This window comes from Jaculus jaculus, chromosome 5 (genome assembly GCF_020740685.1).
Source record: "Jaculus jaculus isolate mJacJac1 chromosome 5, mJacJac1.mat.Y.cur, whole genome shotgun sequence".
Classification (NCBI taxonomy): domain Eukaryota; kingdom Metazoa; phylum Chordata; class Mammalia; order Rodentia; family Dipodidae; genus Jaculus; species Jaculus jaculus.
Genome location: NC_059106.1, coordinates 105,836,817 through 105,860,639, shown reverse-complemented (window position 1 = coordinate 105,860,639; position 23,823 = coordinate 105,836,817). Strand labels below are relative to the sequence as shown.

At 39.8% G+C, this 23,823-nt stretch overlaps 1 protein-coding gene and 1 non-coding gene across 2 annotated transcripts in view; one reads left to right on the top strand and one right to left on the bottom strand.

The window, feature by feature from the left end:
• Hadhb (hydroxyacyl-CoA dehydrogenase trifunctional multienzyme complex subunit beta) overlaps positions 1-23,823 on the top strand; it is a 47,955-nt gene that overhangs the window by 8,531 nt on the left and 15,601 nt on the right. The window contains exons 2-6 of the mRNA XM_004663734.2: positions 676-751; positions 855-899; positions 4,955-5,054; positions 7,957-8,001; positions 16,786-16,885. Of these exons, the coding sequence (XP_004663791.1) occupies positions 685-751; positions 855-899; positions 4,955-5,054; positions 7,957-8,001; positions 16,786-16,885 (357 nt within the window). The 5' untranslated portion in view covers positions 676-684. The remainder of the gene's footprint in view (positions 1-675; positions 752-854; positions 900-4,954; positions 5,055-7,956; positions 8,002-16,785; positions 16,886-23,823) is intronic.
• On the bottom strand, positions 23,428-23,554 carry LOC123461336. Its single transcript, XR_006637623.1, has one exon. It is a non-coding gene; the product is annotated as a small nucleolar RNA SNORA33 (small nucleolar RNA).

The window sequence follows — 23,823 nt, the reverse complement described above, 5'->3', positions numbered from 1 at the left end:
CCTAGCTAAAGGAGAAAAGTATAAACTATAGAGTTAGATTGCCTGGATTCAGACTCTAGCTCCGCCACTTTTACCAGTGGATCTTTGGACAAGTTATTCAATCTCTATGTCTCATTTTCCTCATCTCTTAGAATGGGTATATTGTAATGCCTACTTAATATATTGTGAGTATTAGCTGATTAGTTGTTAGAATAGTACCTGGTACAATGTGAAAGCTATGTCACTATAGCTATTAAAATATTATTAGAAAAAGGATAGTTGATAATGGATCACTAATTACATTTGTGTGTGTGTGTGTATGTATATATATGTGTATATATATACACATATATATACATACACACACACACACTTCTCTCTCTCTCTCTCTCCCCCCCCCACACACATATATACATACATATATATATCTTTTGTTTGTTTGTTTTTTGAGGTAGGATTTCACTCTAGCCCAGGCTGACCTGGAATTCACTATGTAGACTCAGGGTGGCCTCAAACTCACATTGATCCACCTACTTTTGCCTCCCAAGTGCTGGGATTAAAGGCATATGCCACCATTCCTGGCTACATTTTTGTATTTTATGTTAGCTATAGATGAGATTATTAGACATCATAAATTACACAAAAACTATAAATTGCCCAGGTAACCCAAGATATATTTTTTTCTTCTCTTTATAGATTTTCAGAATGACTTCCATCTTGACTTACACTTTTAAAAACCTTTCTGCCACATCAAAATGGGCCCTGAGATCATGTAAGTTTAATTTTTCTTTTTTTAACACTACATTTAGATTTATAATAATTTTGTATAGATGTTGAATGATACTGCTTTGTAAACAGTTTATTTTACCTTCCAGCTGTAAGACATCTGAGCTGTTCCTCCCAGCTACAAGCTGCCCCAGGTACAGTAATTATAAAATAAACATTTCCCCTTTAAATGTTAGAATTTTATATTTGAATCCTGAATAAAAATCAAAGTAGTTTGCTAATTCTCCCCATTTTTGATTTGCATAAATATTGTTATTGCTCTCAAGTTAAAAATGTGTGGGACTAGTCATATATTAGGCTTGAGATGTCGACCCAAGAATTTGGTAATCATGAAGGCTCCATCTTTAGTGGTCAGTTTATATGTACATTGGCTGTTAATCCTGGTCATGATTAGTTTACAGTCTTAAGAGTATTATGGACCCAAAAATGTGGTCTTTTAATGGTAGCCTACTTCTCTGTTTTAGTTTCCCTCTCTAAGAAAATATGTAGTTATGAACATATCAGAGTTCTTTGGGGGCTGGGGATAAGGCACAGCAGTAGAGCTGTGCTTAGCATGTGTGAGGCCCTGGTTCAATTCCTAATATTGCCAGAAAGAAAAAGCAGAAGACAAAATTATAACAAATTTGGCTAGGGATACAGTCCAGTGGTAGAGTGCTTGCTTAACTTCATGAGACCCTATATCCTGGATTCAATCTATCACCCAAAAACCCCAAAACAAAACAAAAATCTCTTAGAAAACTCAGTGGAAGTTCAAGGTGGCATTATCTTGTTTATTTTCTCAGACACTTGTTACCTAATACTAATTAGAGAAGTTTCATGTCCTAAACTACATTCCTCTAGCTTCTAAATTCAACTTGTAATATATATTTCAGGTCACCTTTGCCCTAATTCAGATGCTCACCCAGACCTTTGCTTTGTACAGTGACACAAATAGACTTGATCCTTGCCATGTGACAAAAGGTCATTCTCAGTGCCAACAGGGAAGTTATTTCTCTGGCGTTTACTGCCTTTTATGTCTTTCTGTAACTGTTATTATTGTTTTTCTCTTCCCAGTTATGTTGTAGGCTTTCAGGAGACTGAAATTTGGGGGGTCTAGCAGTGTTCTACAAGTGGTTTGTATTAATACTAATGATGATAATGATGTAAGAAGGTACCTGATATGTAAAGGAATGACCAACTGATTTGAGGGCAGGAAAGGAACATGTGCCTGTGCTGAACAGGTTTTAGGTTGCAGTAATTTTATTAATCTCATAAACTGTGTTTGATGGAAGTTTTGTCTGATTTCTTGATTATGTCTCCATCTCTGAGCCACACATTTATTTCTCTCCCTCTGCACTCGTGTGTGTGCAAACATGTACGCATTTGTGTGTGTGTACACTACACACCACACACACAGCAGTTACATAATGCATGATACATCTTTTGCCCTTCTTTACTTTTAATTGTATAGAGAGCATAGAATTTATATCAGTTAACTGAATCCTAAGTTTTGAAGTTATCTAGTTTAGCTTGCACATTTGCAAGTAAGACAGTTTTGACAGAACAGTGTATTGGGAACACATTCATGTTGAATGTTTCGTGTCACCCTTCTGCCTTATTTCCCTGAGGCTCATTGAACCTAGTTTGCTGTTTTTCACTTAGACTGGCTGATCAGCTAGCCCTAGGGATCCTGTGTCCGTCCTCTTCAGCATGGTATTACAGGTGTGTGCAGCCATGCCCAGCTATTTACATAAGTACTGGGGATTAAACTCAGGTTCTTGAAGTTGTGAAGCAAATGCTCTTACCCACTGTGCCATCTTCACCATTCTTCAAACTCAGCTATTTTAACTCCCAACTCATTTTCTTAAATGAATCATCACTATTGGAATATTTTAAAGGAGCTGTATTTGTGCTTGAGAAAGATTTTTTTAATTAATTAATTTTTTTAAATTTACAAGCAGAAGGAGATAGAAGAGACAGAGAATGGGCACACCAGAGTCTCCAGCTGCTGCAGATGAACTCCAGGTGCATGCGCCACTTTATGCATGTGGCTTTACATACTAGGCAATTGAACTCAGGTTTTAGGCTCTGCAGGCAAGTACCTTAGCTGCTGAGCCATCTCTCAGCCCTTGAGACAGCTTTGATATGTCAAGGAGCCACAGGAAAGAAAATGAAAATTCTTCGGGTGAATGTTCCAGTACATAATACATGGAGAATAACAAGTGCTATTTTTTAAAATATGACTTGTAGAATTAGTTTAATACTTTATTTTTATTTGTTTATTTATTTGAGAGACATGGAATGGGTGTCCCAGGGCCTCCAGCCACTGCAAACGAACTCCAGACCTATGTGCCACCTGTGCATCTGGCTTAAGTGGATACTGGGGAATTGAACCTGGGTCCTTTGCAGGCAAGCTCCTTAGCTGCTAAGCCATCTCTCCAGCCTAGAATTAGTTTAATTATTTTATAACAAGCTAAATTATTTGGGATGGCCAACTTTTGCCCTAGAGGTTGCCATAGAAGTTCACAGAAATGGCAAGTAACTAGTCATCACAGAAGGCTTTTCTAGAGCTAAAATATGAAATAAGCCTGAGACATATGTAAAAATTGGATAAAATGCTGGGCATGGTGGTACATGCCTTTAATCCCAGCACTCAGAGATCAGCCTGGGCTAGAGTGAAACCCTACCTCGAAAAACCAAAAAAAAAAAAAAAAAAAAAAAGGGTCTATGTAGATGAAAGAGTCTGAGTAAATGCAAGGTTGAGGTAAGCAGGTATAAGGGACTGTAAGCTAGAATGTTTGGTAGACTAGTCAAAAATGGTTTTAGATAGTTAAGGGGAGCACTAAGTAAAGCAGGACATTCATTAGGAGTGAAGAATATTGCCGGGCGTGGTGGCGCACGCCTTTAATCCCAGCGCTCGGGAGGCAGAGGTAGGAGGATCGCAGTGAGTTCGAGGCCACCCTGAGACTACATAGTGAATTCCAGGTCAGCCTGAGCCAGAGTGAGACCCTACCTCAAAAAACCAAAAAAAAAAAAAGGAATATGAATTTTACTTTAAGGTGTATTAAAGAAACATGGAGGGCTGGAGAGATGGCTTAGCAGGTAAGGCGCTTGCCTGCGAAGCCTAAGGGCTCATATTCAACTCTCCAGGTCCCACATAAGCCAGATAGGCAAGGTGATACAAGCACACAAGGTCACACACATGCCTAAGGTGTCACATGCATCTGGAGTTCATATGCAGCAGCTGAATTCCCTGGCACTCCAATTCTCTCTCTCTCTCTCATAAAAAGAAATTATTAAAAAAAGAAACATGGAAAAAATATTAAAAGAAGCATGGACAATTCTTAAAAAGCACAATAACATGGTGATGTGTCATCTAACTCTTCCTCACAACACTTCTTTCTGAGGTCAGCATGAATAACCTAAAAATTTGGTGGCCTGTTCAGTCCTCATTTTCCTTCATTTGCTTGTGTTTACTCTGCTGGATATCTCCCTGTCCCTTTGGCCTACTATATCTCTTGATTCTCCTACTGCTTCTCAAGGGTTATTTTCTGTCTCACATCTTGTCTGTCCTTCTGATGTAGGAAAATACAAAGCTAAACATCTTTGTATTGTGGTAATGTATCATCAAGTTAAAAATGAGAGATTTGTGTCTACTGCAACTAGAAAAATGTTAGGAACCAAGCAGATAGCTCAAAGATCTACTGCTTTTCTCTGTCATGTCCTCTGTGGTATGTGTTTCCCTTTTTTAACCTTTCTGCTACTCTACATACATCTTCTTATACATACATTCATCTCACTTGATTTTTTTTTTTTTTTTTTTTTTTTTTTTTTTTTGCTCACTCAGGATCTCTGCTGGCCTATAACTAGCTTTACTACTACTGATTAACTACTCTGTTGATGGCTTGTTGGTAGCCCTGACATACCTACTGAATCTGATCAGCTTTTGCTTTAAACTTACAGTCATGGCCATCTGTGACTTCCCCTTTGGCAGTAACTGTAAACAGTATGTAATATGTATGGTGTATACACATGTATGTGCAGATGCACACACCCTGTGCACACATGTACGTCAGAGGAAGATGTCACCATCCTCCTCTATTGCTGTGAGGGAGCAGGCATAGCAAAATATGCTTAGGCAAATGTTCCACTCCTAAGCTACATGATTATTTATATTTAAAATAATAGTTCTTTGAATTTTATCTTAAAGCTGCTCAGACCAAATCAAAGAAGACCTTAGCCAAACCTAATCTAAGGAATATCGTGGTAGTGGATGGTGTCCGCATTCCATTTTTGCTGTCAGGAACCTCGTAAGTATGAGATGCTCATTTTAATTGCTTCTCTTTAAGGTACTGTCTAAAGTAGTCTTTGTAGGTAATAGTGCCATTAGTGGGCTCATGTATGGAGAGTACTTCCATAAAAGAATATAGAATATGTCAAGTTATTGGTGAAATAATGCAGAAAAATGTGTTTTATTCTTTCTCATAAATAAGCTTGGCATGATAATAGCTTTTAATACCTCTAATTTAATGATCATGGTAGATCTAGAGGGCTTATTTCCAAAAATTTTTTTGGCTACTGGAATCATTGTTTCTGTGCCTTCTCAGTTTGAGTGCAGAGGATAAACCTACTTTATGAAGATTCTAGAATTTACTGCTTTGGCCTTCTGAAAATTATTAGACTTGGAGTTGAAAGAGCAAGTTCAAACCCTTGACATAGCTCAACACCAAGTGTCTGGGGTGAGAATGATCCTATACCAGTTTGAAGATTCCTCAGAACTAAACAGCTGTTTTCCTTAGTCTTTTTTTGTCCCTAAGTGAGCCTGTCCAAAAACTGATAATAGACTTTACTAATCAAGTTCAAACTTGATTTCTATTCTCATTAGATTGTGTTAATATTTATGTTTTGGACAATGGAATGTTAGGCACTTATTAAAAATAATGAGATCTAGCCAGGCATGATGATGCATGCCTTTAACCCAGCAGTCGGGAGGTAGGAGGATTGCCATGAGTTTGAGGCCACCCTGAGACTCCATAGTGAATTCCAGGTCAACCAGGGCTAGAGTGAGATCCTACCTCGAAAAACCAAACCAAAAAAAAAAAAAAAAAGAGAGAGAGAGAGAGAGAGAGCTCTACATTCATTTGAAAAAAATTTAGACTGTGAACTACATTAACTATAAAAAGCAAGGTGCAGAGCATTATGTATAATATGGAAGGGAAGGAAGTGGGACTAGACTTAGTGACTCATTTGTAACAGATTGAGTTTATAAGAAGGGAAAATGGTAGAGGAGAGAGCAACCAAATAATGTAGTTAACATCACCAGTAAGAAGTCATCTTGAGGTCATGTACTCCCTGATGATTAGCAGTGAGAAAAGAACACTTGCCTCTGTGATATCTATAACATCCATAATCCTGGTCTTCAAAAGTATCAAGATCATGAGAGATGAATAAAGACTGAAAAACTCTCACAGTTTAGAGTACAGTTTAAACAGGCATAACAGCTAAATGCAATGTGGCATTAGGGATTTGACTGTGGAACAGAAAAAGGATATTAGTAGAAAGACTGGAGAAGTTCATGAAGTTAGTAGTTTATAGTACTATGCCAATGTTGCTTTTGATTTCTTAGTTTTAGTAAGTACATAGTGGTTTAATAAGATAGTAACATTAGAAGAAGCTAGATATAGGGGATAAGGAACTCTATTTCTGTCTTTTCTGTTTTTTGGTAAGTTGCAAATTACTTCAAAGCAGAAAGTTTCTTTTAAAAGTTCTGAAATGGGAGCTGGGCATGGTGGCACACCTTAGTCCCAATACTTGAGAGGCTAAGGTAGGAGGATTGCTGTGAGTTTGAAGCCAGTACGGGGCTACAGAGTGAGTTCCTGGTCAGCCTGGGCTAGCGTAAGATCTTGCCTTGAAACAAAACAAAAAAGTTTTAAAATGGGGCTGGGGTAGTGGCTCAGTCAGCAGTAAATGCTTACCACCCAAGCACGGAGATAGGAATTTAGATCTCTAGCACCTATATTAAAAACTGGGTACTGCTGTGGGTACCTGTAATCCCAGTACTGGAGAGCTAGAAAGAGGAGGATTCCTGGGATTTACTGGCTAGCAAGTCTAGCCTAATTGGTAAGCTCAGTGAGTTCAGTGAGAGACCCAATCTCAAAAAATATGGTGGAGTTAGCTGGGCGTGCTTGGTGCACACCTTTAATCCCAGCACTTGGGAGGCAGAGGTAGGAGAATCACCGTGAGTTCAAGGCCACCCTGAGACTCCATAGTTAATTCCAGGTCAGCCTGGGCTAGAGTGAGACCCTACCTTGAAAAAAAAAAAATGGTGGAGAATAACTGAAGATGACACCTGATATCTGGTCTCCACACACACAAACACACAAGTACTCATAAACATAGAGACATTTATATTCACATGCATGCACACACACACCCATTAGTAAAAGGTCTGAAGCACTTCCTTGATGCCTTTAAAGCATTATAAAATTAATAATAAGCTTTTAAAATTGACCCAAAAAGGCCTTCAGAAGATGACAATTAGTTTTGAAGAACATTTAGCACATAGCATGCTGACTAGTCAATACAGATGATCAGTTTCAGTTCTTGTTTTTGTATCTGGGGGACCTGGAACTTGTGTAGTCCAGCCTTGACAATCCTCCTGCCTCAGCCTTTCAGGTGCTGGTGTTACATAGGCCACAATGCTCAGTTAGGAAATAATTTTTTTGTAACTTAGATGCAGAGATACTACTCTGACATCTTTTTAAAAAAATTTTATTTATTTATTTATTTGAGAGAGGGAAAGAGGCAGAGAGAGAGAGGATGGTTGTGCCAGGGTCTCCAGCCACAGCAAACAAACTCCAAATGCATGTGCCCCGTTATGAATCTGGCTTATGTGGGTCCTGAGGAATCGAACTGAGCTCCTTTGGCTTTGCAGGCAAACGTCTTAACCACTAAGCCATCTCTCCAGCCCAGGGAATAATTTTTATTAGATACTCTGCAAATTATACCGGTCTTAGAGCTTGCCAGATTCTTAAGACTGACAAGTAGCAAATTCACACCATTTCTTCATTTACATTGCTGAACTGACTTGGATAATAAAGTGTATTTTCAATACCATAGGTTAGATGCTATGTAGTTATTTCAAAAAGAACGGAAAATTATTGAAACTCTAAGCTTTTGTTTTAAATTATTTTGTTTTCTTTCCCCCACCAGGTATAAAGACCTAATGCCACATGATTTGGCTAGAGCTGCACTTTCGTAAGTAAATGGAGTTTTCTGTTAGTTTATTTCATTGAAGTCACTTTTTCCAGTTTTTTCACTTGAAACAACACGTTCCATAGAGTTTCTATATTTAGGATATATAATTTTTTTTCATATTTAGGATATATTTTTATATCAGAATAAATACTAGTTAACTTGTTTTTATGAGTGAGAGAGAGAATTGGCATGCCAGGATCTCCAGTCACCACTGCAATCAAACTCCAGATGCGTGTGCCACCTGGGGTACATGTGTGACCTTGTGCTTGTGTCACTTTGTACATCGGCTTATGTGGCATATAGAGAGTTAAACATGGGTTCTTAGGCTTCGCAGTCAAGTACCTTAATTGCTAAGCCACTTCTCCAGCCCCTAATTAATTTATGCAAGATTAACTCTTCATTTTAACAATATGGGCCACACCTATTTAAGCAGATCATGAATGTCAGCAGTCTTTATTTTACAGACTTAGCACACTGCATCCTAGCATGTTTTTCTTTATTATTTTTGTGGAGGACTTAGGGTTGGTGTTTGTTACATGGTCTCACAGAGTAGCTCAGGCTGGCCTGCAATTCACTTATGTAGGCCAGGCTGTCCTTAAACTTATAGCAATCCATCTGCCTCAGTCTCCTGAGTGCTAGGATTGAAGGACTTTGTCTGTCAATCTTATTTATTTATTAATTATTATTATTATTATTATTTCTGGTTTTTCAAGGTAGGGTCTCACTCTAGCCCAGGCTGACCTGGAATTCACTCTGTAGTCTCAGGGAGACCTTGAACTCACTCACAGCTCTCCTCCTACCTCTGCCTTCTACGTGCTGGGATTAAAGGTGTGTACCACCACACCTGGCAATCTTATTTATTAATGCATGTGCTTATGTGCAGGTGCATGTATGTGTGAGTGTATGTATGGAGGCAAGAGGACAAACTGGTATCATTCCCCAGGAATGCCATCCACCTTCCCTTCCACCCCCAGCCTAGGATAGGGTCTCACTGTATCTCAGGCTGACTTGGAACTCATGGTGATCCTCATATCTCATGCTCCCTAAGTATTGGGATTAAAGGTATGTATCACCATGTCTGGATCCATTCACCATTTTTTAAAATTACTTATTTATAAGAGGGGTGGAGAAGACAATGGGTATACCAGAGCCTCCAGCTGCTGTAAATGAACTCCAGACACATGTGCCACCTCATGCATCTGGCTTATGTGGAATCTGGGGGATCAAACCTAGGTCCTTTGGCTTTGCAGACAGGTGCCTTAACCATTAAGCCATCTTTTCAGTTCAGTTCACCAGTTTTTTGAGACAAGGTCCCTCATTGGTCTGAACCTCACCAGTTGGGCTAGACTGGCTGGCCAAAGATTCCCAGGGATCCTCCTATTTCTGCCTCCCTAGTACTGAGATTACAAGTAGACACCGCCCCACCATGCTTTTTTACATGGGTTCTGGAGATTGAAATCAGGTCCTCTTGTTTTTGAGTCAGACACTCTATTGATTGAGCTGTTTCCTGATCCCCAGGGCAATAATCTTTGCTAAATGCTCTAGGTGGCCCCAGTACTAGATCAGTTAGCCTAAATAGAATACATAATGATTGTCTTAGGTAGCATAGTTAGTATAAAGGGGTAGCTGGACAGATTGTGTAGATGTTTTCCCAGAAAGATTCTTGTTAAAACAAAAACCTAAAGAGGGCTGGAGAGATGGTTGAGCTGTTAAGGCATTTGCCTGCAAAGCCAGATTATCCAGGTTTGATTCCCCAGGACCCACATAAGTCAGATGCATAAGGGGTACATGCATCTGGAGTTCATTTGCAGTAGCTACAGGCCCTGGAGTGCTCATTCTGTCTGTCTCTCTTCTCTCTCTTTTTCTCTGTTTACAAATAAATAAAATTAAAAAACAAAACAAAGCAAAAACACCTATAGAGGCAACTTGACATCAACCTCATGCCTCCACAAGCATATGGTGGGTATATGTACGTGCATATATACATGCACAGACACCACATGTACAAAATATAAAACACAATAATAATTTTTAAAATAAAGTATATTAACAATAAAGAATTCAGTCATAGTAGTTTATGCTTATAATCCTAGCACTTGAGAGGCTGTGGCATGTGGATGACCATGAGTTTAATCAAAGCCAGCCTGGGCTGCATAGTGAGTTTAGGACAGCTTGGGCTTCTGAGACCCTGTCTCAACAAAAGAAAAAAGGAAACCAAAAGGGAAACCTGAAGAGGGGCTGGGAAGATTGCTCAGTGTTTAAGGCATGTGCTTGTAAACCCTGTTGGCCCAGGTTTGATTCCCCAGAGCCCACATAAAGCCTAACACAAAGTGGCACACATGTCTGGGGATTTAAAAATTTTTTTTTTATTTTGATTTATTTATTTGAGAGCGACAGACAGAAAGAGGCAGAGAGAGAATGGGCATGCCAGGGCCACCAGCCACTGCAAACGAACTCCAGATGCATGCGCACCCTTGTGCATCTGGCTACCATGGGTTCTGGGGAATTGAGCCTTGAACCCTGGTCCTTAGGCTTCACAGGCAAATGCTTAACTACTAAGCCCCGACTCCAGCCCTTTTTAAAATCTTTCTTATATATAGTGTTTTATTCCCTCGCTTCTGTTCCTGTTTCCCTGAGGGCCTTCCTCGGTGGAGTTATGGTATTCACTGTGAGGTCATGAAGGCCTCAGTCAGTCCCTGGGAGGTAGCAGGGTGTGGCTCAGAGTATTCCTACCCACTCTGTGGCCCTTATAATCTTTCTGTCCTCACTTCCACAATGAGTAAAGGCAGGACTGTTGGCAGCCTGATTTAGAGTATTTAGTTCTCTGTAGCCTCCCAATTTCTGCTTTAATGTGTTTTGATTGATCATCATGTCTGCCACTATCACCCTCGAACTGGTTGTTAGGCATGCAGTAAGAGAAGTATTCAGGATGCCGTTTCTGCAAGGTTTCCTGGGCCCCAGGAAATGCGGTAGAGGTGGTTTGTGTTGTGGCAGACGGGTGTCTTATCAGTGGCTCTTTGTTCTCCTCCATTTTCTCTGCCGTCTGTAAACTAAAACACTTTCCAGTCAAGAATGTGTTAAAGGAGGTATGCAGTTATTTGAGAGGTTTTTGGTGTGTAAGCCCACTCTTCTCTAGAGAGCAGTGGGATCTTCTCTCTGAAGTATGAGTTTCCTGACCATGGAATTCTAACTTGATTGCCAGTACCAGAGAATTAACTGAGTCTTGCTAACAGACAACAGCTCTGTTGTTGAGAAAGAAACCCCGGCTCAAGGAAATACATGGATGAGCCATGAAAGCACACTTTTATGTTCTTTGGCCTCGCATGTGCATGGATACACACTGAGCACACATCTGCACATACACATGCATAGACTACATATTATACCCACTACACACATGCAAGACAAAAAGAAAAAGATTCACATACAAACCAAGTACAAATTTAAAATTAAGTATATTGAAGAAATTGAGATGATGAGTCTTTTGGTGAGGGTCATAAAATGTATGGCTGTGTCTAGAGTAGAAGTATGGTCTAAGTCATTATCTTATGTAGTTTCCAGTGGTACTTTGCTTTAGTGTTTTCAAGCAGTGAGAGGTCCTCCTTAGTCAGAAAACACTTTCAGTTGACCTTTATGGTCATTCTTCATGCTAGACATTAAGAGGGAGTATAAGCAATACTGTTAATTTACTGTCTCTTACTGAATTTATTTTGGTTTTTCAAGCTAAGTTATTGCTGTAGCCCAGGCTGACCTGGAATTCACTATGTGGTCTCAGGGTGGCTTTGAGGTCACAGTGATCCTTCTACCTCTGCCTCCAAGTGCTGGGATTAAAGGTGTGCATCACCATGCCTGGCTTTCCTAATTTCTTTTTTTTTAATGTTTATTTTTAATTATTTATTTGAGAAGGAGAGAGAAAGATGCAGATAGAGAATGAGTACACCAGGTCCTCCAGCCACTGCACATGAACTCCAGATTGATGTGCCACCTTGTGCTTCTGACTTATATGGGTACTGGGAAATCGAACCTGGGTCCTGTGGCTTCTCGGGCAAGTGCCTTAAGTGCTAAGCCATCTTTTCAGCTTCCTAACTTCTTTTTTTTTTGGAGTTGGGGGTGAGGTAGGGTTTCACTCTAGCCCAGGCTGACCTGGAATTCACTATGCATCGTAGGGTGGCCTCGAACTCATGGTGATCCTCCTATTTGTGCCTGTGGCTTTATGTAAGTGCTGGTGATTTGAATTCCAGTTAGCAGCCTTCAACTACTGAGTCATCTCCCTAGACTCTTTTGTTCCTCTTTCTTTCTTTCTTTCTTTTTTTTTGCATATGTGCATCCATGTTCATATGTGTGTATAATAATCATTTTTAAACCTAGATGGAGGTAGTTAGACATTCACTGAGTTATTATTTCAGTTTGAAATATATGTTTGACATTTTTCAAATTAAAAAGTTAAGGAAAAACTTGTAAGCTAGGCACAACTATATATATCTGTAATCTCAGCATTCAGGAAGCTGAGATAGTAGGATTATGAGTCCAAGGCCAGCCTGGGCTACATAGCAAGACATTATTTCAAAAGAATAAACAAGGGGTGAGGAGATGGCTCAGTTGATGATGCTCTTGATGTGCAAGTTTGGATCCCCAACACCCATGTAAATGGTATGCATGGTGATGTGCGCCTATTGTCCTAGTACTTGAGTGGCCCAGTGTTGCAGTCAGGTTGGCATTGCTGGTAGAAATCACCCGAACAAGAGCAGCTTGTTTGAAAAAGAGCTTATTTTGGTTTACAGACTCAAGAGGAAACACCATGGTGGCAGGAGAAAATGTTGGCATGGGCAGAGGGCAGAAATTACTTCCTTCCCAACATCAGGTGGACAACAGCAACAGAAGAGTGTGCCAAACACTGGCAAGGGGAATTTGGCAACAATACCCATAAGCCTGCCCCAAGCAATACACTGCCTCCAGGAGGTATTAGTTCCCAAATCTCTTTCATCTGGGATCCTAACATTCAGAGCACCTAAGTTTATGGGGACACCTGAATCAAACCACCACATTCAGCCTCAGGCCCCCATAAACTGATAACCATACATGATGTAAAATGTAATGCATTCATACAACTTCATTTATTTATTTATTAAACATTTTATTTATTTATTTGAGTGAGAGAGGAAGAGGCAGAGAGAGAAGAGGCATGCCAGGGCTTCCAGCCACTGCAAACGAACTCCGGACCCATGTGCCCCCTTGTGCATCTGGCTTACCTGGGTCCTAGGGAATTGAATTGGGGTCTTTAGCTTTACAGGCAAACACTTTAACTGCTAAGCCATTTCCCCAGCCCTATTTATTTATTTATTTATTTATTTATTTTGAGGTAGAGTTTCATTCTAGTCCAGGCTGACCTGGAATTCATTATGTAGTCTCAGGGTAACCTCAAATTCACGGTGATCCTCCTACTTCTTGCCTCCTGAGTACTGGCATTAAAGATGTGCACCACCTTGCCCAGCATTGATTCAGCCTTAAAAGTCCCCATAGTTTTTATCAATCCCAGTGGTATTCAAGCATCCCCATTGTCCAAAGTCTTTTAAACTGAGCCATAATACCAAAAATAAACCAAAAAAACCCCTAATGGCACAGAATACACATTCACGCTGCAAAAGTTGGCATTGGGCATAGCAAAGAAATGTTCAACCAATACCAGATTTAAACAGGGCAGACATCAAACTCTGTAGCTGCTCCAAATCCATCAACTCTAATCAGTGACAACTCTCCAAGTCTGATAATTCTAACCAGCAACAAGTCTCTGGAGTTCCAATTCCACCCCTCCAACTAGGCTACTCACAGTCCTGGAAAACATCCTCTAGGGCCAGCAGCTATCTATCTCATGGTCCTGGCATCTCTACTGGGTTTCCACTGCAACCCACAGTTCATCCTCACATCTTCACTGGGTCTCCATACAGGCAATCCAGCAAACCTGTTTCATACTGCCTATGGCCTTTTCCAAAACACAAGCCCATGTTGCAAATTTAATGGCCCTCTCTTTCTTGAATTTCTTATACTCTGCAATACCAGGTAGAGTGTCAATTTGTTACTCTAGGAGGGAATAAAGCAGACTTTGAAGAATAGGACACGCCTTGAGCATGCAGACCCCTTCAAAAGAGTCTGCATTCTTCCTCTTGTCCCAATGCAGGTCAGCTGGCCCAATCTCAAAGGTTGTAATCTTTCATACATTTGCAGCTTTGAAAGCCCAAAGATTTCATTTTTTTCTGTGTCATATCCCTCTGCTCACATCAGCCCACTTCTGTGCAATGCAGCCCTGCACAAGTTCTCAGGACATGGGCATAACAGCAAGCCTCTCACACAAACTGCTTCTAGCCCAGTTCAGGCAAAGCTCTTTCTCACCCTCATAAGCCAAACCTCATAGTCTGTAGTTCTTACTGCATTTAGGTCTTCCAACTTTGACCTGAATGGTCCATCAAGCTGTACTTATAGCATTACAAGGGATCTCTTAAGCTAAGATCTCCAACCCTTCCACATCCTTCTCAAAAATCAGCTCCATGGGCTGGAGAGATGGCTTAGTGTTTAAGGTGCTTGCCTGCAAAGCCAAAGGACCTAGGTTTGATTCCCCAGGAACCACATAAGCCAGATGCACAATGTGGCACATGCATCTGGAATTCATTTGCAGTGGCTGGAGGCCCTGGCACACCCATTCTTTCTTTCTCTCTCTCCCTCTCTCTCTCTCTCCATCTGCCTCGTTCTCTCTGAAACAAGAAAAAAATCAGCTCCAAAAGGCCAGAAGTCACACAGTCACATACTAACATCAATGACCCCACTCTCAGTACCAACTTTACTATTGCAGTAAGGTTCACATTGCTGGTAGAGATCACCCTGCCAAGAACAGCTTGTGGGGAAAAAAGGTTTATTGTGGTTTATGGACTCAGGGAGAAGCTTCATGGTGTTAGGGGAAAACAATGGCATGAGCAGAGGGTAGATATTACCTCCTGGCCAACATCAGGTAGACAACAACAGGAGAGTGTGGCAAACACTGGCAAGGGGGAAACTAGCTGTAATAACCATAAACCTGCTCCCAGCAATACCCTGCCTCCAGGAGGTGTTAATTCCCAAATCTCTATCAGCTGGGAACCTAGTATTCAGAACACCTGTTTATGGGGGACACCCAAATCAAACCACCACTCCCACATAGAATCCCTGGCACCAAGCTGGCTAGCTAGATTAGCCAAGTCAGTGAGACATGTGTTCACTGAGAGACCCTGTCTCAATAAGTAAGTAGAGAGATGAAGACAAGCAATATTGTCCTCTGGCCTCCACATACTCATCCATATTAGCTGTTAATGCTTTTAGTTTCTATCTATGAACAGAACTAAAATAAACATGGTATTTCAATTGTGTGCTTATATTGCTATTTCAATTTTAAATCGATATTCTCATGATTTTACTTGATCTTTAATTTTATGTTTACCTTTTTACCAAAAACCATGGGTTTCTGGTAACATTAGCATTATTGTGTTGACTTACCTTTTCATCCTATTCCAAATTATATGTTATTCTTCCTTTCTAATTTATCACTACAAATTGAACATCAAATGTTGGCTTGTTCTCTTTCTCTTTCTGTATGTGTCTATTTGTGCATGCATGTTTGTAAATGTGTGTGTGCAGGTGCATATGGGACCAGAGATGACTTCTGGTGCCTTCCTCAATCACTCTCCACCTTAGTCTTTGAGAAAGTGTCTCTCTCTGAACCTACAGCTTACCATTTGCTAGACTAGCTAGGCAGTGAATTGTAGGTATTCCCTGTGCCTGCCTCCCCAGCACTGGGACTATAGGTAAGTATCACATTTTCATGTGGGTGGTAGTCATCTAAACTCATGTCCTCATATGTGTACAGCCAGCACTTTTACCCACTGAGCTATCTCCTAGTCTTGAAATGTTGACTTTTAAAATCGTATGTTCACTCCTTTATAGTTAGATAGATAGATAGATAGATAGATAGATAGATAGATAGATATAGATATAGATAGATATACATATGTATATAAAGAAATGTATATGTGTGTGTGTACATATATATACATATGTTTATAAAGGGAGAAGGAGAAGGGAGGAAGGCAGAGAGAGAGAGAGAGAATGAAAGGCACGCAAGGGGCCACTTACCCTTACAGATGAACCCTAGACACATGTACTACTTTGTGTACATCTGGGTTTACGTGGGTACTGAGGAATTGAACCAAAGGTTGGCAGGCTTTGCAAGTGTCTTTTAACAGTTGAGCCATCTCCCCAGCCCCATTTCTTAACTGATAAGCTATCAAATGCTTGTCAGCGAGCTTTGAAATTCAAGGCTTATTGCTTTTTTACTTTGTTTTGTAGTGAGGTGCATCAAACCCAGGACCTCATATATACTAGGCAAGCATTCTACTTCTGCCACTTTAACTTGTTAAAGAATTGCAATATTGGGGCTGAAGAGATGCTTAGCATTTAGGACACTTCCCTGTGAATCCTAAGGACCTGGGTTCATTCAATTCCTTAATTCCCACATAAGCCAGATGCACAAGGTGTCACGCACATCTGGTACTCATTTGCAGTGGGTGGAGGCCCTGGCATGTCTATTCTCTCTCTACCCTATCTGCCTCTTTCTCTCTTACATACATACATACATACATACATACATGCATACATACATACATACATGAGTTTATAAAAAAGAAGTGCAATGTTTATGTGATAGTTTCTGGCACTACTTTAATGTGTGAAGTGTTTCTTTGCTTTGGATTTTATTTTCAGGGGTTTGTTGCACCGGACAAATGTGCCAAAGGATGTTGTTGATTATATCATCTTTGGTACAGTTATTCAGGAAGTGAAAACAAGCAATGTAGCTAGAGAGGTAAGTACAATAAACTTTATATTGTTTAATGAGATTGATAGTATCCATGTGTGGTGGCTTATGTTTGTAATTCCAACACTTAAAGAGACTGAGGCAGGAGTGACATGAGTTCCAGACCAATATATAGTGGAGACCCTGTCTCAAAAACATAAAATAAAAAGTCAATTTGAATAGCATTTATTTATATTATTTTATATTTTAGTGGTATTAATGATCTAATACAGTGGTTTCATGGTAGGCAAGCATTCTACCATTAAGATACATGTATAGCCCAGAATTTACTCTTTTGTTTTTTGCATTTATTTTTGTAAGTCGGGCAGAACTCCTGTACCATAGTGAAGGGGAAAAAATGCATACATCCTGTAAAACAGAAGGGGTCCCAAGCAGGTAATGGCAAATTTACTGTTCTTTAAATTAATTAATTAATTAATTTGCTATGAGAGAGAGAAAGAGAATGGGCATACCAGGGCCTCCTGCCACTGCAGTTGAACTCCAGATGCATGCACTACTTTGAGCATTTGGCTTTGGGTATCAGGGAATCCAACCTAGGTCATTAGGCTTTGTAGGCAAGTGCCCTAACCTCTTGAGCCATTTTCCAGCCCAAATTTAATGTTTTTAAAGTCAGTAAAATCTCTTTACAATTCACTAGCCAAGCATACATTTGGCCTAAAATGTGCTTCCTTGCTTTTTTTTCTTTTTCTTTTTCTTTTTCTTTTTCTTTTTCTTTTTCTTTTTCTTTTTCTTTTTCTTTTTCTTTTTCTTTTCTTCTTTTGGAGGCAGGATCTCTCCTACTACCTGAGCCCTCTGAGTGCTGAGTTTATAGATGTGAGCTACCCTGCCTGGGTGCTTAAAATGTGACTTTACAGATTATATGTCACTATAAGTTAAGTGATGTATGCTTACTATATATTCATATTATATATCAGCTCATTTATTTGAGAAGTTTTAGGAAATGTTCATTTATCTGTCTCTTGTGTCAGGAAAATAGAGATTATGGCAGTATATACCTGATACTACATTTAGTAATACTGGAGATCATGGCTTCTAATTGAAGCTTTTAACATCTTATAGCCAGTTTCAAAACTTGGTTTTTGTAGTTGAAGATAGTCTTGTCTGTGTATTTGCTCCCATTGGTGACTTACAGAGTTTTTGGGTTTTTATTTTTTTAATAACTACTTCACAGAGGTTTACCTTTATTCTAGTTGGCACCCATTGGGCAGTGGAGATAAGAACAGGCTTTGGAATGCATGTGATGTTTCCTGCAGACATTTCACAGTGATTACTTTCATTTTGAAGGTGCTATTTGGATAAAGTTGGCTCCAAAGCACTATCAATATGCTAAACATTTGCCTTATTTCTGGTCTGTGTTTTTGTTCATTATAATTGTGAAGATAATAGCTTCTGTTATCAGCCAAGTTAGAAGGACAGATCAGCAGAATTGAGTATTGTCCTGCTTCATTATTTTACTTGTCAATGTTTTAGATCAATATGCACATCCCAGCTATTGATTGACATGAGGTACTTTCTCTGCCCTATTCATACATGAGTCATGCTGTACTCCAGGTAATTTTTCTTTAGGACCTACATTAATATGAAATCCTAAAAGCCTTCAAACCTGACTGGAAGACTTCAGAGTACTTTCCATTTCTTCATTATAAGGAAGAGGCCTCTTTTTCCTTTCTCTTTAGTGCCTTGAGAACTGTTCACACTTTAAATAGAAGTATGTGATCAAGGGTCACCAGCTACAATTTCTATTTAAAGCCCCTTCAGTCTTGAAAGGGCAGCTGGGGCCAAGGGTAACACATATTAGAATGGCACTTGTGTGAACAGACTGTTCTGACCTGAGTGCCCTTGTGCTTGCCCCACTGTGGAACTCTTGTCCCCCAAACAGCTGCTGCTGGCTTCCTTTCCAACTGGTTTGTGTTGAAAGGTTGATATGCAGTTGCCAGGCAGTAGCAAAGTTATTTGGCCACTTAATATAAGGTCTACCTAGAAACACTAGAATAAGATTATATTGATACTACAACACAAGTCTATTTCCACAGATGATAAAATAGTATCAAAGTATAGTATAAGTATAAAGGTAAAAAATCAGTTAAGTAATATGGAACCTCTTTCATCTAGATTTTGAAAGTATATGTTTCTCTATAGAAGAATTTGTTTTCAGAGGATATTAAATAATTTTAGGAAAAGACCACTAAAAATAAATTCCTTTTAATGGGATTCTAAATTTCACAATGAAGGATGAAGGGAATTGGAAACTTACTTTGGTAGTACTGGGGATAGAACCCTAAATATCATGACTTGAGCCATACCCACAGCTCTAGAACCTTGTTTGTTGTTGTTGTTGTTGTTGTTGTTTGTTTTGAGGTAGGGTTTCATTCTAGCCCAGGCTTAGAACCTTGTTTTTAAGTGAAGCTTTAGTATCTTTTTTTTTTTTTTTAAGGGCTGTCCAAGGCAACACTGTTTTCTTCTCTTCCCCATTTCTATCCCCTTCTTTCTACACCCTCTGCCTCCCTCTTTCCTCCCCTTTCCCTTCTCCCCTGTCATTTCCTTTCTTCCTCTGTCCTTTCCATAGGGTCTTGCTATACACCCCAGGCTGGATTCAAACTTTTGTCCTCCTGCCTCAGCCTCCAGAGTGCTGAGGTTACAGCCTTACTTAGGCAATATTCATTCACTCATAATATTCATTCATTCATTCTTTCCTTCTTTTTATAAAAAAATATTTTATTTATCTGAGAGGGGGAGAGTGAATGGGTGTGCCAGGATCTCCATCCACTGCAAACAAAATCCAGACACATATGCCACCTTGTGCATCTGGCTTACATGGGCCCTGGGGAATCAAACCAAAGTCCTTTGGCTTTGCAGGCAAACGCCTTAACCAGTAAGCCATCTCTTCAGCCTTTTTGTTTGTATGTTTGTTTTTTAAATAAACATTTTTGTTGACCATAATGTATTTTGGTTATAATCACCTTCCATTTTATTTAATCCTCTCCCTTTTCACTGAACCCCTTCTTTCAAGAACTTCCTATTCTATTCTGATTTTTTTTTTTTAGGCAACATTCTTGACCATATTCATTTTTCAACTGCATGTTATTGATGTCCTGATGTTTTATTCCATACATGATTTGTTGATGTTGCTTTCTACTTTGGGATTACTAAAATTCCACTGAGAGTGGACACTACTGAAAAGAACAACCTACAAATTAATTAGAAATGTTTTATGTCAAAGCATAGTAATTAATATTTATATTAATAAGTGTATTATTTAATTGATCAGAAGAAATTTAAGCAAACAGATTTTATGTGGATTTTTAGGCTTTATAATAGTCACTGGGATGCACTAGATTAGTTTCTACCTAATTCTAGTAGACAGTGTTACAAAAAGCAGCACAGATAAAGAAAAACCAGGATGTATGAAAATGTAGGTTAAGTTCCGTCGTCGTCTCGCCCGCCGCAGCGTCGGGTGGTGGGGTCGTGCCAGCGCCTCCGCATCCGGGACCGGCGCGGTGACTGTTCGGGGCGCTCGGGAACTTCGGCCCAGAGGACGCTTCAGCAGAGAGCAGCGTGGGCCTGGTGCCAGGTTCCAGATGAGTATCTCATCTTGGCCAATGTTTCTTTCCTGGACACTGACTGCATCTGAACTTGCACCCACCAAGTTCTTCAAGAAGGAACCAACAAAACTACCCATAAATAATTTAAAGTTGGGATGAAGATTGAAGCTGTTGACCAAAAAAATCCTGGAATGATATACCTGCTACAATTGGAGCTGTTAGAGAAGATCAGGTTCATATTATCTTGGATGGCTGGAATAGAGCATTTAATTATTGGTGTAGGTACAAGTCACAAGATACTTTCCAAGTTGGATGGTGTTTCCTGACAGGAGATGTTTTTCACCCACCAGGAAATATTGATTCTAGTGCAAAGAATATGAGAAAAACAGAGTCTTCCACTTGCAAGATGAAGCCTTCACAGGAAATTCCACCTTCAATGAAGCCTTCACAGAAAATGATGGTGGTACTACCTATACTGCAGGCCAAGAAATCAGGGCATTGTAAATCAACTGGAGCTGCATCAGACCTGAAGAAAGATAGTTCTCTTAAAAATATCACACCAAAGAAAGGAATAACAAAGCCAAGAAAAGTTATTTATAACTATTTTTAATTTACAAAAATTGGTAATTTATATTATAGGTCTGGAGTACCTTAATATTTTCAGCATGCAATTAAAGAAGGTACAAAGCTGTGCTGAAGCTTTTAGGAATGTACTGAGTAAATATAATCATAAGACCTCATATGGCTATTGAGAAATTAATATTTCTCTTTTCAGTAAATTTAAAGATGTTTTAAATTTAATGTTCTACTTAGGAAGTACTGATTGAGTATATTTGTGGCCATAAAGTTAATTTAAAACTCAGTATAATTTTGAAAATCAATCTGAGCTATAGAAATTATATCTCCACAGTATGGTGTGGTGGTTTAATTCAGGTGTCCCCCATAAACTTAGGTGTTCTGAATACTAGGTTCCCAGCTGATAGAGATTTGGGAATTAATGCCACCTGGAGGCACGGTATTGTTGGGGATGGGCTTATGGGTATTATAGCTAGTGCCCCCCTTACCAGAGTTTGGCACAACCCCTGTTGCTATTGTCCACCTTATGTTGGCCAAGGGGGTGATGTCCACCCTCTGCTCATGCCATCACTTTCTCCTGTCATGGTGGAGCTTCCCTTCAAGCCTATAAGCCAAAATAAACCTCCCCCCCCCACTCCTCCCAAAAGCTGCTCTCGGTCAGGTGATTTCTGTCAGCAATGCGAACCTGACTGCAACACTAAAGTGGTACCAAGGAGTGGGGTTGTTGTTAGACACCTTACTGGGCTTTGGCCTTTTGGAGCTGATTTTCAAGACAAGTGTAGAGGATTTGAAACCTTGGCCTAAGAGATGCCTTGCAGTGCTATAAGTGCAGTTTGATGGACTGTTTTTTGGACATAGTTGAAAGACCTGAATGTAGTAAGAACTATGGACTGTGAGGTTTGGCTTATGAGGGTGAGAAAGAGCTTTGCCTGGACTGAGCTATAAGCAGTTTGTGTGAGAGGCTTATTGTTATGCCCATGTCCTGAGAACTTGTGAAATCTTTGGGCTGAGGTTTCTGTCTGTTCAGCTGCAATTATTTGAGCAATTACAACATTTGAGGTTGGCCAGCTGACCTGCACTGGGGCAACAGGAAGAATGTAGACTCTTTTGAAAGGGCCTGAGTGCTCAAGGAGTGCCCTGTTCTTCACAGTTTGCTTTTTACCCCCCTGGATTAACAAATTGTCACTCTACCTGGTATTGTGGAGTATAAGAAATGCAGGAAAGAGAGGGTCATTAAATACGCAACACAGTCTTGTGTTTTGGAGACAGCCATGGTCAATGTGTAGCAGGTTTGCAGGATGCCTGTGTGGAAACCCAGTGGAACCATGAGCATGAACCGTGGGTTGCAGTGGAGACCCAATGAAGATGCCAGGACCAGGAGATGGCTGCCAAGGACAGCTGCCAGCCCCTGGTGAAGCTTTCCAGGATTGTGAGTAGCCTTATTGGAGGCATGGAATTGGAACTCCAGAGACTTGTTGCTGGTTAGAATGATCAGACATGGAGCTACAGAGTATGTTTGCCTTGTTTAAATCCTGTATTGGTTGAATATTTCTTTGCTATGCCCAGTGTTACCTTTTGCAGTATGAATGTTTATTCTGTGTAATTATGAGTTTGGGGGGATTTTTTTTGTATTACGGCTCAATTAAAAGGTCTGATCATGGGGATGTTTGAACATCATTAAGGATTGATACAAAATATGGGGACTTTTAAAATTGTAATGAATGCATTGCTTTTTACATCATGGATGGTTATCAGTTTATGGGGGACAGCGGCGGAATGTGGTGCTTTGTGTCAGCTGTCCCCCATAAACCTAGGTGTTCGGAATGTCAGGTTCCCAGCTGATGGAACTTTGGGAATTAATGCCTCCTGGAGGCAGTATATTGTTGGGGGCAGTCTTATGGTTATTGTAGCCAGTGTCCCCTTTCCAGTGTTTGGCATACTCCCTTGTTGCTATTGTCCACCTTAAGCTTGCCAGGGGTTGATGCCCACCCTCTGCTCATGCCATCCTTTTCCCCTGTCATGATGGCACTTCCCCTTTCTCCTATAAGCCAAAATAAACTTTTTCTCAAAAAAAAAAAAAGAAAGAAAATGTAGGTTAAAAGGGAATTTTATAATTGCATTAATTTCTCACATAAACAAAAAATGGAACATTTTACAACATAATTTCTTAATAAGTAGTATAAAACATCTACTAATGTCTTCGTTTCATGTTTGGCCTTTATTGTGCCATCAAAATAGAGGCCATCTTTGCTGGAGGCCCTCAGTTTTTCTCAGGGCTACTCAGGTCATTCTGTTTGAGTTACTGCTTTAAATTTTTTTTCATGTCATTTACTAACTTTTTCAAGTTTCATTAAGCTTAGAAAAAGTTACAGTAAAATTTTAATTAAGCCTTATGAAAACACTTAAACATTATATTGTAGCCATTTTGAAGGACTATAATGACCTCAGTTGTCCTTAAAGCTCATAAAATGGCATCACTATTGCCAGGTGTTCTAAATTTCTGCAGAAACACATTCAGATAAGATTAGCTGGCTGGCTTGAGTTACTTTTTGTCTCATGGTCCTGACTAGTTTTCTCTCTTCCAGTTGTGAACTGTCTGACCCTTAATTGTCAGAGGTTCACTTGTGATTTAGGCAGTTCTCTAAAGTTTCTTTTTATCGAATTGAGTGTCTCTATATTTGCAAGTTTTCCAATTCTACTTTGCCTTGGGTCAACAATGTGGCTGTTGGAGAGAGACATAACTGGCAGAGGAGAGAACTGGGTGTCAAGCAGGTAGGAACCTGAGTGGGAACTGAGATTATAAATGGT